At 36.1% G+C, this 16,004-nt stretch overlaps 1 protein-coding gene and 1 pseudogene across 5 annotated transcripts; one reads left to right on the top strand and one right to left on the bottom strand.

Annotated features, from left to right (window-relative positions):
- Positions 1-6,009: 6,009 nt before the first annotated feature.
- On the top strand, positions 6,010-12,729 carry LOC104241059 (uncharacterized). Of its 5 annotated transcripts, none has more exons than XM_070165433.1 (11): positions 6,018-6,151; positions 6,402-6,428; positions 6,545-6,586; positions 7,478-7,600; positions 8,200-8,527; positions 8,779-8,865; positions 9,502-9,591; positions 10,211-10,394; positions 10,517-10,623; positions 10,726-10,812; positions 11,861-12,729. In XM_070165433.1, the coding sequence occupies exons 1-11, from the start codon at positions 6,105-6,107 to the stop codon at positions 12,425-12,427; spliced, it is 1,689 nt and encodes a 562-aa protein (XP_070021534.1). In that variant the 5' UTR covers positions 6,018-6,104; the 3' UTR covers positions 12,428-12,729. The 5 variants fall into 5 exon arrangements, with proteins under 5 accessions (XP_009794263.1, XP_070021534.1, XP_070021535.1 ...); XM_070165434.1 differs by having other exon boundaries at positions 9,502-9,588; XM_070165435.1 differs by having other exon boundaries at positions 6,545-6,568.
- Positions 12,730-13,007: 278 nt separating this feature from the next.
- On the bottom strand, positions 13,008-15,526 carry LOC104241060 (L-type lectin-domain containing receptor kinase IX.1-like; annotated as a pseudogene).
- Positions 15,527-16,004: the final 478 nt, after the last annotated feature.

Raw genomic sequence — 16,004 nt, forward strand, 5'->3', positions numbered from 1 at the left:
TGTTCTGTCTCCTTTGATGTATCCTCCTTTCAGTTGAGCAATGCATGCAGCATTGTCTTCATATAGTGTAGTTGGATTATCTATTTTCATAAGAAAACCACACATTTCCTGAATATGCTGAGTCATTGATCTCAACCAAACACATTCTCGACTAGCCTCATGAATGGCTATTATCTCAGCATGATTTGAAGATGTGGCAACTATTGTTTGTTTCATTGAATGCCATGATATAGCAGTACCTCCATATGTAAACAAATAGCCTCTTTGAGATCGGGCTTTATGTGGATCACACAAATAACCTGCATCGGCATAGCCAATCATTTCTGACTTGAATTCATTAGAATAAAACAATCTCATATCTATGGTTCCCCGAAAATATCTAAATATATGCTTAACACCATTCCAATGTCTTCTTGTTGGAGAGGAGCTGAATCTTGCTAATAAACTCACTGCAAAAGCAATATCTGATCGAGTATTGTTGGCAAGATACATCAGTGCCCCAAATGCACTAAGATATGGAGTTTCATCACCAACGAGCTCTTCATCATTTTCTTGAGGTCGAAATGGATCTTTATTTATGTCAAGCGATCTCACAACCATTGCGGTACTCAATGGATGTGCATTATCCATGTAAAATCGCTTTAAAACCTTTTCGGTGTATGTTGATTGATGGACAAAAATTCTATTTGGTACATGCTCAATTTGGAGGCGAAGACAAAATTTTGTCTTACCAAGATCTTTCATTTCAAATTCTTTCTTCAAACACTCTACAGCCTTTGGAAGCTTTTTCGAAGTGACAATGATATTCAAGTCATCAACATACACAACTATGATGACAAATTCAGATCCAGACTTCTTAATAAAGACACAAGGGCAAATAGGGTCATTTTTGTACCCTTCATTTAGCAAATACTCGCTAAGGCGATTGTACCACATCCTCCCTGATTGCTTCAATCAGTATAAGGATTTCTGAAGCTTTATTGAACAAGTTTCTCTTGAACTTTTATGTGCTTCAGGAACTTTAAATCCTTCAGGGATTTTCATAAAAATTTTATTGTCCAGTGAGCCATATAAGTAGGTTGTGACAACATCCATCAACCGCATATCAAGTTTTTCATGGACTGCCAGATTTATTAGATACCTGAAGGTAATTGCATCTACCACAGGAGAATATGTCTCCATATAATCAATGTCAGGCCTTTGCGAAAATCCTTGTGCCACAAGTCGTGCTTTATATCTTACGACTTCACCTTTCTCATTTCGTTTTCGCACAAAAACCCATTTGCAACCCACTGGCTTGACACCTTCATGCGTTCGGACTATTGGTCCGAAAACTTCACGTTTTTCGAGTAAAGCCAATTCCGTTTGAATTGCGTTTTTCCATTTTGGCCAATCATTTCTCTGTCTACATTCATCGACAGATTTTGGCTCAAGATCCTCATCTTGTTGCATTATTTCAACTGCAACATTATATGCAAAATTGTTGTTAACAACAACGTTATTTCGGTTCCACCTTTTTCCCGTAGAGACATAACTTATTGATATCTCTTCATTTTTATCATTTTCAGGCACTAGAACCTCATGTGAGGTTTTATCAATTGCTATGTTATGATCAACTTGATCATTTGCTCCTTTCCTTTTTCGAAGATTCTTATCCTTGGAACCAATTGGTCTACCACGTTTAAGGCGTGGCCTAGACTCGTGTGCATCATCATACTATCCAGTTGGAAGATCAACTCGAATTGGAGCATTTACAGCTGGAATATGCGATTTAGTAACCCGTGGAAGGTTAGTAAATGCATCTGGCAATTGATTTGCAATGTTTTGCATATAAATGATCTTTTGAACTTCTCGTTCACGTTGATTTGTGCGAGGATCTAAATGAGATAGAGATAATACGTTTCAATCTATCTCTTTTTCTAGTTGTTTATTTTCTCCCCCTAATGTTGGAAAAACTGATTCATCAAAATGACAATCAACAAATCTGGTTGTAAATAAATCTCCTGTCATAGGCTCCAAATATTTAATAATAGAAGGAGATTCATAACCAACATATACTCCCAACCTTCTTTGGGGACCCATCTTTGTGCGTTTTGGTGGAGCAATTGGAACGTATACTGCATATCCAAAAATTCTTAGATGGGAAATATTTGGTTCCTGACCAAAAGCCAATTGTAATGGGGAGACTTTATGATAACTGGTTGGCCTTATGCGCACAAGTGCTACTGTATGCAAAACAGCATGTCCCCACACTGAAAGAGGAAGTTTTGTCCTCATTAGCAATGGTCTAGCTATTAGTTGGAGGCGCTTAATCAATGATTCTGCTAGACCATTTTGAGTATGAACATGAGCAACCGAATGCTCAACTTTTATTCCAGTGGCCATACAATAGTCAATAAAGGCCTGAGATGTAAATTCACCAGCATTATCAAGACGAATTGTCTTAATTGTATAATCTGGAAATTGTACTCTTAACCTTATTATTTGGGCCAACAATCTCGCAAATGCCATATTACGAGTTGACAATAAGCACACATGTGACCATCTTGTAGATGCGTCTATCAAGACCATAAAATACTTGAATAGTCCACATGGAGGGTGTATAGGCCCACATATATCACCTTGTATACGTTCCAGAAATGCAGGGGATTCAATCCCAACTTTAGCTGATGTTGGTTTAATAACCAATTTTCCTTGAGAACAAGCAACACATGAGAATTCCTTAAATTGAAGAATCTTCTTGTTCTTCAATGTGTGCCCATTTGAATTCTCTATTATTCTGCGCATCATGTTAGAACCGGGATGGCCCAACCGGTCATGCCAAATGATAAAATCATTAGAAGTAGTAAACTTTTTATTTACTATGACATGTGATTCAACCACACCAATGTTTGTGTGGTACAATCTAGAAGAAAATGCGGGGAATTTTTCGTACACATATCTTTTATCCGCTTTTATTGTAGTAACATAAAGGTATTCAACCTTTCCTTCGTTTGATGTCTCAACATGGTAGCCATTTTGGCGAATAACTTTGAAACTCAACAAGTTTCTTTGAGACTTACTACAATACAATGCATTATCAATAGTTAATATCGTTCCTCCGGGTAATAATAAGGCCGCTCTTCCAAAGCCTTCAATCAACTTTGTACTACCGGATATTGTATTAACATAAGCCCTTTTCATAAACAAATAAGAAAAAAATTTCTTTTCTCTTAATATTGTGTGAGTTGTAGCACTATCCAAAAGACATAAATCTTCATTACTCATCTTGGATCCAGTTGAAGACTGGGGAATTTTAATTTCTTCATAAAAAAAAAATACATCATGAGAAATACGGAAACAACTAACATCACTAACGACAACATAAGCCAACTTAAGTACTACTTGAAAATAAAAACAACTTCAGACGAGACAAAAACACCGAAAATAAAAATAACAACATAATTGCATTTCCCAATAAAATGATCAAACATTAGTTTTGATCTCCAAAGAAGTCTTCAACTTCCAAATGAGTAATATCATCGAGGCCTTGAAAATCATCATCATTCAAAGCAAGATTTGCCTCGGTATTGTCATCATTTTTGTTTGAAAGCCTGCCTCAAAATTATTTTTAAAGGTCAAATGTGACTCCACTGGAGCATTAACAGAAGATGCTCCAACATTATTTGCATTTCTTTTAAAGGAGTTTTGATAAAGCCTGACAAATTGCTCAGGTGCACGACATTCAATTTTCCAATGACCTTTCATGCCACATCGGTGGCAGTTACCGCTTTTGCCTCGTGAAGGATTTTTTTGAGAACTCATATTATTTTCTCGTTTGCCATGACCATCACGATGACGACTATTATATCGTCTCTTACCATTGCCATGCCCACGTACATTCATATGGCCATGATTATTATTCTGTCTTTTTCCAGACTTATCACGTCTAACTGTCATATTCGCTTCAGGAAGCGGAGATGACCCTGTGGGACGGGCTTTATGATTTTTCAGCAAAAAGGTATTATGCTGCTCAGCCACCAGAAGGCATGATATCAATTCAGAATACTTTTTAAAACCCCTTTCACGGTATTGCTGCTGTAATACCATATTTGAGGCATGAAAAGTCGTAAGAGTCTTTTCCAGTAAATCCTCATCATTCATAACTTCCCCACATAATTTCAATTGGGAAGTTATTCGAGATACAACAGAGTTATACTCACTTACGGTCTTAAAATCTTGCAACCGTAAGTGCATCCACTCATATCGAGCCCTTGGCAATACCGTAGCCTTAAGGTGATCATACCTTTCCTTTAGGCCAGTCTACAATTCAAATGGATCTTTCACTGTTAAATATTCAACCTTCAAACCTTCATCCAAATAATGGCGAAGGAAAATCATGGCCTTCGCTTTGCCCTGGTTTGATGCCTCATTACCATGAGTAATGGTGTTACCAAGGCCTTTAGCAGCTAAGTGAATCTCAGCATCGAGAACCCATGATAGATAGTTCTTTCCAGAAATATCAAGTGCCACAAACTCAAGCTTTGACAAGTTCGATATAGTGAAGACTATCAAAGAAGATAAATAATTAGAAATTATTAGGATAGTAGCGTAAAGAAACGATTACACTAAACTCTTCTGATTCTGTATGATATTTAGGTGAAAAATACCAATCCAAAATGAATGATAATGGTATATTCGTCTATACGTCTATTGTTCCCAATGTACTGGATAATGAAATTTTATTAGCTCCTCTTAGCTATGAGATTATTACTAGGAATATTTACTATAACGTCATGAGATTCATGATTATTTCTGTTTTCCATTGTGTTAGAAGGATTATTTCTATTTTCCAAAAGATTTACACTTTTGTTCATCGATCTTTGTCAGTACTATATTCATGAATAAAAAAAAAATGACGTCCAAGTTTATATTATGATGAAACATCACAAGAAAAATAAATAAATAAATAAAGGAACCAATATTCATTTGGCGGAATATACTCATATATATATCTGAAAAAAAAAGAATTATTAGGCTTGATAATTTTGACAGTAAATCATAGAGATATACCTCGTAAGAAGTGGAGTTCAACCTTGAGGTTAGAGACTTCGTGCTGATAACGTGTTATAAAATAAAAGCAATTTAGTAAAACATGAACAAGAAATAAAAGCAATTTAGTAAAACATGAACAAAAATAAAGATAGAGAAAAGGAAGCGATTTTCTTCTTTAATTGTGTGTATTTTCCTATATATTACAAGGCATTTATATATGCATAGAAAGTGAAGAAAATATGTTATGGAATATGTCATTGAACATACAAAATATGTCATTGAATATGTCATTAAGCATTTGAAATGAAAATCATGGAAGAAAAGTAGACATCCACCATAATGTGATATTTATCATAACAATTAATTAGTAGACTCATGTAATTAGTTTTATTGCTATATAAAGTTGGTTGATAAAAAGAATACTTAGTACTTAAAATGTTTAGGTATCACGTTAACAATTGATCGAAGTTCTTGTTCTAAGCAAGTTCCTTTTTTTTTTTTTTTTTGAATTTTAGTCCCTCTTTTTCTTCTTTTATTAATATTTGATTAATGAGTTACCATTTCAAAACTATAAAGAAATGGTAAAGGTGAGAAAGGCTACTCTTTCGGTAAAGGTGATAAAGGCTAAAGCTATGAAGTACAATACCATAAAAGCAAGTAAACACTGAAATTTCGTAAAAATCCTTTTAAGCTTACAGGTGAAGCATACATGTTGACCCCAAGCACCTACCGCTTATCGTAAAAAAGGAGAATATAGAATATTTTTTGTTAAAATATTTTAAGTTATATACACTAAGTTTTACTTAGTACTATAATTTAACTGGATACAATATATGATTATTCTATTTTTGGTGTAAAAACAATTAGTGTTGGGGCACATATCTGATTTAACGGGATAAAAGAAAGGTCAATTTTATTAATTTTCGAAAGTTACCATTATTAGGGTATTTCTGTTATTACTGCATAAGAAAAGACCTATTTCGAAAACTGTTTACTGCTTTTCCTCTTCACACTGATCATAGAAACTCAACGACTTCAGACAACTCCAGCTGAGAAGAAAATTTTCCAGAATGGGTTTTCTCGGATTTGTACTTCTAATAATCGATTTCTTAGCTTGGTAAGTTCGTTTACTTTCTCCATTATAGTGCTATTTGGTAAAAATGGAAACTTGGGTATAAAAAATCTTGTGAAAGTAGTAAAGAAGGCGGCAAAAACGAAGATTTTAGCTTTGCAGCTTGCAGATTAGTGCTGATTATTGTTTTTCCCTATTATACATAGTTAGATGATTCTGAGTATTCAAGTACTTATTTTGCATGTATGTGATTGTATATTTATACTCTTGTTTTCATGCTGTACCAAATTTGCAGGCCTCTACTTGCTCTGGGATATCCTCTGTAAGTATGGGGAACTTCCCATTATTCCTTACTCACTTTACTTTATTCTTTGTAATGCCATTTAATGGCACAGTATGCTATCCTTTTCTCCCCTTATGACGATGGTGGTTTTTCAGAGGCGGATCGAGGATTTGGATCATGTGGGTTCAACTTTTAAGGTTTTTAGCATTGAACCCATTGTATTTTTAAAGTTATGGGTTCAGACCTACCCTTTGTTGCAATTTTAATGATTTTTTACGCATAAATTTATGCTCCGCGGCTACAATACTGGGTTCAGATTAACCCAACACTCGACACTGTGGTTTTCGAGCTAGCTTGGTGCATCTCGACTAATCAACTAGGTATCCAGCACGAGTATCGAGTAATTATGGTCTATGGCCACCAAGGCTTAGGCAGATAGAATGAAATCACTTTAGTGTTCTTTGTTTCCTTTTTGAGATTTGAACCTAAAATTTCATAGTTCCCCTCCCACCCCATTGACCACCGGGCTATGCACACCCTAGGGTGTTGACATATAGTATGTGATCTTACAATTCCATATATGGATGGAAGCCTTTTTTCTTTAAAAATATCCCAACTGCCGACTTACACCATTACCATGTGTCACCAGAGACGAATATAGGATTCGAACTTTGTGGGTTCGAGTTTGAAATTCTACCAACAGCCCATTTGGTATACTGGTTTCAAAATTAATTATTTGTACTTATTTATTAGAATTTGTTACATATAAGGGTCTGAGCCAAAGCTATTGGGTTCAGACCCGTAACTTGCATGCTAAATCCCCTCAGCATGTCACCCACTTCTACACCCAACCAATTAAATAATCTAGTAAATGATTTTTCGGAGAAAGAATTTTTTACAGGAAGCATTTTCCTTACAATACATTTTTATGGAAACATTTGCCATGTTTTTCTCCATGCCAAATGCACCCGAAGCCATTTCAAAATTTCAAGTATTGAATGCTTCGATTGTCCAAATTTAGTTACTTGGTGTATTATTTATCTCTTCTGTTGCTGGTAATATTCACCAATTTTTTTGCGGAATTGCAGATGTGCTTCAATCCGAGCGATTGAGACTGGCTCCGAGTATCACATGAGGAAGCTAGTTACATATTGGACCATCTTTTCCTTTATTTCTCTGTTCGAGCACATATTTGAGAAACTTATTGAATGGTAATGTGGTGTACTTTGTAGCGTTTATTGTACAAGTGTTCCTTTTCTCACCCTCTTTAAATTGTATGGAAATAGGTACTCTTGCCAATATTGACACTTCATTGTTAGATTATTGGCAAATATTTCCTGTGTCTTTGAAGAAAAATAAGAGCAAAGTCTATGCCATTAATGGTTAATTAATTTATGATATTCTCAATTAGTGGTCTCACTTCATAGGCATTTATCTACTTGATGCTAAAAACAAAAAGATAAGTATATGTTTCACATGCAAATTCTCGTGCTTGTACCCCACTCTGGTAATTACGTTTTGTTTAGGTAACCATACCCTCATATTGACTCATTGAACCAAATTGTGAACGGAATCTATTACTTTCAGGTGAACCTCAAATTTTATAATACACTTATTTCGGTTTCTCTTTTTTATTTTGGTAGTGATATGTCTTCTTGTTTCTGTTTCTTAAATTCCCTTGGTGAGTTGAGGGTTTCAAGAGCTGGAGAGTTTCTTGAAGCATTTCGAAAAATTCGTGCTATATACATGGGTTGAACACGAGTAACAACTCATGTTGCATATACTAATGTCTTTCCACTTACTTTGGCAGGGTTCCTCTGTGGCCATATATAAAATTAATTACCTTATGTTGGTTGGTAATACCTCAGTTTAATGGCGCGTGTTGTTTTTATCAAAATCTTATTCATCCATGTTTGCTGGTGAAACTGGACGCTGTTATCACTCAGTTTTATGGTTCTTGTTATGTTTACCAACGCCTTCTATATTCGTGCTTGTCTGTCAACCTTCAAATTGTCACTGACTGGCTTAACAAGCCAATGGAGGATCCATCTCTCGATTATAAATTGTTTCTGGCTATGGCAGAGAGGTATCTTGAGGAAAATGGATCTGATGCTCTGGTGAAACTTATTGCAAACAAGGTATGTCAAATGGTACTTCAGCACGGAGTAGCCAGTTCAATACAAAAATTGGACGCACACTTGTTTTGATGTACATCAGCTAGTTATATGAGAATTAGGACTGTTAATCCATTTCAGTCACCAAAAGTTAGATTACCACCGTTACAGAAGCAAAAGTACTAGTCCACTGAATTATATAGCAACTTTGACTTGACTACTGAATTGTTTTAACAAGCATTGTTAGTGTACTTATCATGATCTCCTATTTGCAGTCCAAGGATTATAGTTTGAATCATTATGTTGAAGAGATAAAGGCTACTGATGCTAGTGATGAAGCAGGAATGCCTATACCCAGCCAGGTGCTTACATATTGTTCCAAGCTCCCAGTACTGTATGAAACAATTTTTAACTTCTTGTCATGCTGCTTTATTGGCGTTTTCACTCCATATTGAGTTATAAAGCTGCATTAGCAGTTGAGTACGGATTTAATGGTGTGCATGTTTATGATATCATGCACTAATTTTTTAAGCTTATTTCCATCAAGCTCATGAATTCTGCTTCGATTGCATAGATGCAGTGTCCCTTCGAAGTCATAAACTATTGAATGAACATGAGGAATAGGTTGCGTGTTACATTATGCAGCTATCCGTGTTCTCAAAAATTGCATCAAAGAGTGAATTTTCCTTTGTTGACAACAGATTTAGTAGTGAAAATCATTTTGTCTGTTCACAATTCACATGCTGTCATTCCTTAAAATCTCGTAAATAACAATCATAGTGGCACAAACTAGATGGTTGTGAGGAATAGATGTTTATTAAAATTATACTGTTGGTGTAAGGTTTATATGGTAGAGGGCATGACACAAATTTGGTATTTTTGGATAGCATGGAACGTAGTGGAGAATTGAAATTTTCCTTGTTTTATAATTCTTACTAGTTACTACCTTCTTGGCATGATTTCTGATGAAATTTTCTTTACGTTATCCAAAAAAACAGATAGTGTGTGAAGGGGCTGGTTCCTTTTGGAAAGATATCAAAACGATGGAACACATGGCAAAACATGAAGCAGCTGAGCCCAAACAGGTTGTAGTTTTTAATCCTAGAATTTCGTTGGTTACTTTTTTGGATATTATCAGTTCACACATATTATTCTGCGCTCAATTATCTGGAAAACGATAGATTAAAACATTAAGCAAGCTGTTTAGTGATGATCAATTACAATAGGAGAGCTTGATTTCCCATGAGATTTCTCTAATTAGCTGCTCAATACTCTTGGTGGCCAAGTATGGAAGAGGGCAAGGTGAAAACTAACTGTATATGGAGGAAACATTAGGCTCATCAAACAAGCTAAATGTGCAAGATGGAAATTGATAATGCACGTTGAGATCAAGCGCATTATCACTTAAATCTAGAAGAAACTTTGTATATGCTAAAACAATCACTGAGCATCCTGAAACTAAAACTAGTGTACTTAGTAAAATCAATCTGTTTTAAAGTTTGCATTACATTCATTTATCTTAGTATGCTCTCGAGTCTCTGTGTTTTCTGTTAACATTTGAAGCCACTAGAAAGGGGGGAGAGTTGAAGCTCATAATTTTTTTGTAAACATCAGTACCACATTTATTCTGACAGTAGTTGTTTTTCTATAATCAATCAAAAGTAAATGGTATTGCCAGTGATTAGAATGTCCCTTGTGTGACTGCAGGTTAAAAGTGTGAGGGGAAATCTAATTTGGATTGAGAAGAAAATGACAGGAACACAGGTCAAGGAAACAGCAGTTCCAACAAAGCAGGCAAATCAGCTTAAGCAGGAGGAAGTTAAGCATGCCGCTGCAGTACGATCAGAGCACAGTACTAATGAAGAATTGAAAGAAAAAGTCCACCTATCAGGTACTTATCAGCAAAAAAAGCCGAAGAAACTGAAGAATATGCTGATGTTTCTGTTCATAATTCTAAGCTGTGGTGTGGTACTTGTAACATGTGGTGCCCTGGCGAAATTTGTACGGCTGCAGATCTTAAAGGGAGGGAGCACTTGGTCAAACTCCAAAAAACAATGAGTTCTACGGCTGTGGCAGAGGAGATTGAATGTAGTGCACTAGAGGAACTTATTGCAAACAAGGTATGTCAGATGTTACTTTATCAAAGAGTAGCCAGTTCATTATCAAATTGATTCTTTCCAATACTCATTCTCCGTGTAAATATGATGATCTCCAATTTGCAGTCCAAGGATCATAGTTTGAATCATCACGGGGAAGGGATCAAGGCTACAGACATTTGTGATAAAGCAGGAATGCTCACCCCCAGCCAGGTGTCTCAGCTGTTGTTCCTTACTCCATAATAATCCATATAAACATTCATTAACTTCTTATGCTGCTGCTTTTTTTGCGTTTACATTTCATAGTAAATCTGAAAATTATATTAGCAGTTGAGTACTGATTGAATGTTTTGCATAATATAGTGATACCATGCACTAGTTGATGAGATTTGCTTATTTCCAGCAAATTTATGATTGCTTCTCTGAGCAGACGTAGTGTGCCTTCCAACCCATAAACTATTGTATGTATGTGAATATTGGTTACGTTCTGCAGCTATTAGTTGTCTTGTATTAAATAAAGTATCAAAAATTATGTATTTTCCTTAGTTAACTACTAAACCCTTATTTTCCCTTAATTCTTCTGTACTGAAAATTATTTCACCTGTTCACATGCTTTCATTCCTCAAAAATCTTATATAACATTCTTAGTGCCCCTAAACAGGCAGAGTGTGAAGAGGGTGGTCCTGTTTGCGAAGATATTTCTTACAAGAATAAATTAGACTTGTTATGAACGTACATAGCCATATATAGCTAGCAGATTTGTAGGATGTTCTTCTTTGATTCATTCCTTATTTAGATACACTGTAATTGTATTTGTATCTTGAACCTCTTGAAATGATACATACAACATTCCTCTAATACCTTGTTTGGTAACATGGTATCAGAGCTAGACCCGTCCGATCATTGTTGTTATGTTTCTCAATGTTGGGCGCCCATATTATGTTATCCACGCTCTTGTTTCCCGTCCTAGGCATGTGGGGGAGTGTCAAGTCCCACATTGGTTGAGGGGATGGGTTGTGGTCATCTTATATGGTCTTGATAATCCTCCCTTCATGAGGTAGCTTTTTTGAGTTAGGCTCAAGGTCCATTTCTTTAAATTATCATGCACTACATGACTACAAATATGACCACTTCAGTACGAGCTGGTGTTGCTTTACGACATTCATTTAATGTTTATGAAATTGTCAATAGGCTTTCAGATCTGTAACCATTTATGAGGTGCTTAAGTTTATGAGAATTGTTTCTTTTGGCATTGGTGCAGGCTAAGCCTGACACAATTTTCCCTGGACCAAAATGGGAAGTTGTAACACCAACAACAGAGGTTGCTAACAAGCCTTCAGTAAGCAGTTCTCTAAAGGAAAATGTTAAGCAGTGGAGTTGTGCACATTGTCAGGTAAGTACTACAAGCGAAGGTGGCCTGAATGAGCATCTCCAAGGAAAGAAACACAAAAAGAAGGAGGCTGCGTTAAGAGCAGAGAAGAATGAGAAAACCTACAACATTGATCTTTCCCAAAAGAAATCTGAATTCATCCAGTTTGTGGTATCTTGCAATGATCTGAGACTAGGGCAGAAATCAGAAGAATGCTCGTTAAGGCCAAACGACGATGATGCACCATCCTTGTTGATGGATGACAATGCAGGTGACTTGAGAAAGAATTCATATAATACAAGTCATGAAAAGCAAAACAGTAAGGAGCATGAGAATAGAGAGTTCAAGTTTTGGTGTGAGACATGCAAGGTAGGGACCTTGTCCGAAAAGGTGATGGAGGACCATAAGATGGGAAAGAAGCATGCTCGGCATCTTCGACAACTTGGACAAGCAGTGTAAATAACAAATTCATGAATATCAAATTGTGTTAAAGCTGCAGAAGAATGACTTTATTCAGCAATCTAAAATGTGGGAACTTCGGTCAGCCAACTAGTATGTTTTTTTTTTTATTATTATTTGTTTATTTAAGGAAATTGGATGTTATCAACATTACCTTTTGACCCATGTGATTTTTTTTTTCTATGATTCTCAAATTTTGGTTTGTGAAAACCATCCATTATGATCTGTATCTATAATTGTAAATATTTAAAGCTACTCATTATTAAATCAAATTTAGTGCATTAGAATTTTTAACCCTAGAATCTCCTTGGCTAAATTTTTTGAAATATTATGTGTTCACAAGTATTGCTTTGGATGCAATTATTCAAAAGAATAGATGAAAACATTAAGCAAGCTGATTAATGATGATCGGTTACAAGAGGAGAGCTTGATTTTCCTATGAGAAAAACTTCTTACCTGCTAGTGAAGCTAATAGCTATTGTGGCCAAGTAAGAAAGAGTGCAAGATGAAAATTAACTGTATATGAAGGCAAGCATATCTTAGGCTCATCAAAACAAGTATGTCAGATAGAAATTCTTAATGCAAGCTAAGATCAACATGCATTATCAGTTAGACAGGAAGAAACTTTTTACGCGCTAAAAGAATCACCGAGCAACCTGAAACTTAAACTGGTGCACTTTTATTCTAGCAGTACTTGTTTTCCCATAATCAATCAAAAGTAAGCCGTATGCCAGTGATTAAAATATCTTAGCAAGGCAATATCAACGTGGGTACAAGATTGATGCTGAAGATGAAGATGCTGCAGAAGCTGTTGTGTTATTCGAAGAATCAGTGTTGTCTCTGTTTGAATACTGGATTTGGGCGTCAATGATCTCAGGACGATTGGTATCATATGATGATGACAATGAAGCAGTTGGCAGAAATTGCGATGGACTGCAACATGTTGGCACGGGCATGTTTGGAGGGAGGGTGGGCAATGGAGCTTCAAAATTAAGGACATGAATTGCTTGCCTAATAGAAGGCCTGCATTTGCTATCTGGATGAACACACCATAAGCCAACAATTAACAAGTGCTTCATCTCCATTCCATTGAACTCTGATGAGAGTTTAGGATCAGCTGCTTCATAAAGATTTCCCATCCGGTAAAGGCTCCAAACCCATTCAACAAGGTATTCTTGATCTTCTCCAGCTTTAGGATCAATAGCTTTCCTTCCACAAACTATTTCTAACGCGACAACACCAAAGCTATATACATCTGTTTCCTTGCTAGCTTTGCCAGAGATGTAACATTCGGGGGCCATGTAGCCCCTTGTACCTGCCAAAACTGTTGTTTGGGATCCCTTTTCATGGTCAACTAGTCTAGCTAAACCAAAATCCCCAAGTTTGGCAGTGAAATTGGAATCCAACATAATATTGCTTGACTTTATGTCCCTATGCACCACAACATTGTTCCCATTCTTCATGTAGATACAGCAGCGCAGAGGCCAAGCCTTGAGCAATCTTGTATCTTATTGGCCATGTAAAATGGCTTTTTCCCTTGAAAAGATGGGAATCTAAGCTTCCATTAGGCATAAACTCATAGACAAGTAGAAGTTCTCTTTTCTCATGGCACCAGCCAATGAGTTGCACCAGATGTCTATGTCTTGGCCGGCTGATGATCCTCATTTCTGAGACATACTCTTTTATTCCTTGCTTTGACTCCCTTGAAATCCTCTTAACAGCAATATGGGAATTCAATTCCCTGAGATGTCCTTTAAAAACACCCCCAAATCCACCCTCCCCGAGCTTTTTTTCCTGCGCAAAGTTATTCGTACATCTAGCCAACTCACTGTAACGGAACTTCTTTGGTCCTGTGCTTCTTTCAAATTCATGAGTCATAGATCCATCAAAGATGTCATTGTCTTCATCTTCTCTCAACTTCCTCTTTCTCCAAAATGCAAACAACATCAAAACACATACAAAAACCAAAACATAACCACCAGAAACCAATCCAACCACAAGTCCTAACTTGTTTTTACTCTGTGCATGCTCTGGCTTGGGGCTTGGCAAGACTACTCCTGGATTTGTTATCATGGACATATTGTAGAGTATCTACTCTGAAGTCTTAACATGGATATATTTGTCTCTTCCTATCTTTTGCAGCTCTGTCTTGAAAATGGATAGGAACAACGGCCAAGTCTGGAGCAAGTCTGAGGATCCAAAATAAACACTTGTAATCTTGGCCTCTCAGTTCTTGCCGTTTATTTTATTAGCTACCAAGCAAAGAGAAGTAAATCTGCCCTATTAACAGGATAGCGAGGAAAGAATAACACGTATAGATACCAAATAGACACAATAGATTCGGTAGACAAGTGAGACAAATCAAGTACTCAATTGTTATATTGTGACACTCTCTCCCTTTTAGTCCATCCCGTAATGATTGACATATTTTTATATTTAGAAACTATTTAACATTAATCCTTATTTTACTCTTACTGGTATTCGCACCCCACATGATATAAAAAACTGATTGATTTATTTCAAAGGGAAAGTAATGTTGGCACAAGTCGCTTGTTCATTTATTGCTTTAGTCTCTCACCTATGCATGTACACAGAATTTCATCGGAAGCACGCCAAGGAGAGAAAAATCTGGAGTAATAAATACCAAAATTTACGAAGGAACTGAAATCATGTTACTATTTCACGACATGTTGGTAAGCAGGATTTTCCCAATGTTATAGTTACTTGACCACGGTCTTGACGAGTTTACTACCATTTCAAGCAAGAAAACTGAGGACAGATTTCTAAAAGGTGGTGGTCTCTACTTCTTTTGGCATTTCGGGGGGGGGGGGGGGGGGATGTACTCTTTCTCCCAAACCAACAGAGACAAACACACTTCAGCATGCCAAATAAAATAAAAGGAACAATTAAACAAGACGAAAGAAGAACTTTAGAAAAGTGAGCAAATCAGAGTCATCATTCTCACCTTTACATGAATTGCCAACATTTCCTACACAATGGTTTGGCAATGAAGGGACTAACCTCTTTCGTATATTTACGTTATGCACCAACTGGAACGATCTTCTCCCATTCCCTGAAGCAGCCAACTGTGATGGCCTTCTCTCGTTCCCTGAAGCAGCCATGGCACATTTCCATATCACATCTGATACTACTTTTGTTCAAGATCTGGAAGACATTCACTTTGGTCTCTGAAGTCTTTAAATGTTTCAATTTAGTACTCATATTACTTTGAATATACAACGCCTGAAAATATGCGACTTATATTTATGATGATTTTTCCCTTTTTTAAAATTTTTTCCCCATTCTCCATTTCCGTTTTGGACTTTTTTATTAGTTACCTATACATTTTCTTTTCAAAATTTTAACTCTTCATTGATAATTCTATAGCTGAGAATGACTTATTAAAAAAAGTTTCTCCTCTAATGGTGTAACCCTTTATATAATAAATGATTTATCAATTTCTTTAATAAATATAAAAAATTATTAATGCTCTTTGATATATATATAGGGTTTTACTAACCTACTACATAATTGTAGTAGGTTAGCATTGTATGCATCTTTTGATTCTCTAAATTAC

This window comes from Nicotiana sylvestris, chromosome 12 (assembly GCF_000393655.2).
Source record: "Nicotiana sylvestris chromosome 12, ASM39365v2, whole genome shotgun sequence".
Lineage (NCBI taxonomy): Eukaryota > Viridiplantae > Streptophyta > Magnoliopsida > Solanales > Solanaceae > Nicotiana > Nicotiana sylvestris.

Bases quoted from the DNA above. Each gene is read 5' to 3' on its own strand.
- LOC104241059 (XM_070165433.1), top strand. From the start codon at position 6,105: ATGGGTTTTCTCGGATTTGTACTTCTAATAATCGATTTCTTAGCTTG. The intron at 8,528-8,778 runs GTATGTCAAATG...TCCTATTTGCAG, and splicing joins TGAAACTTATTGCAAACAAG to TCCAAGGATTATAGTTTGAA. The intron at 9,592-10,210 runs GTAGTTTTTAAT...GTGTGACTGCAG, and splicing joins CAGCTGAGCCCAAACAGGTT to GTTAAAAGTGTGAGGGGAAA.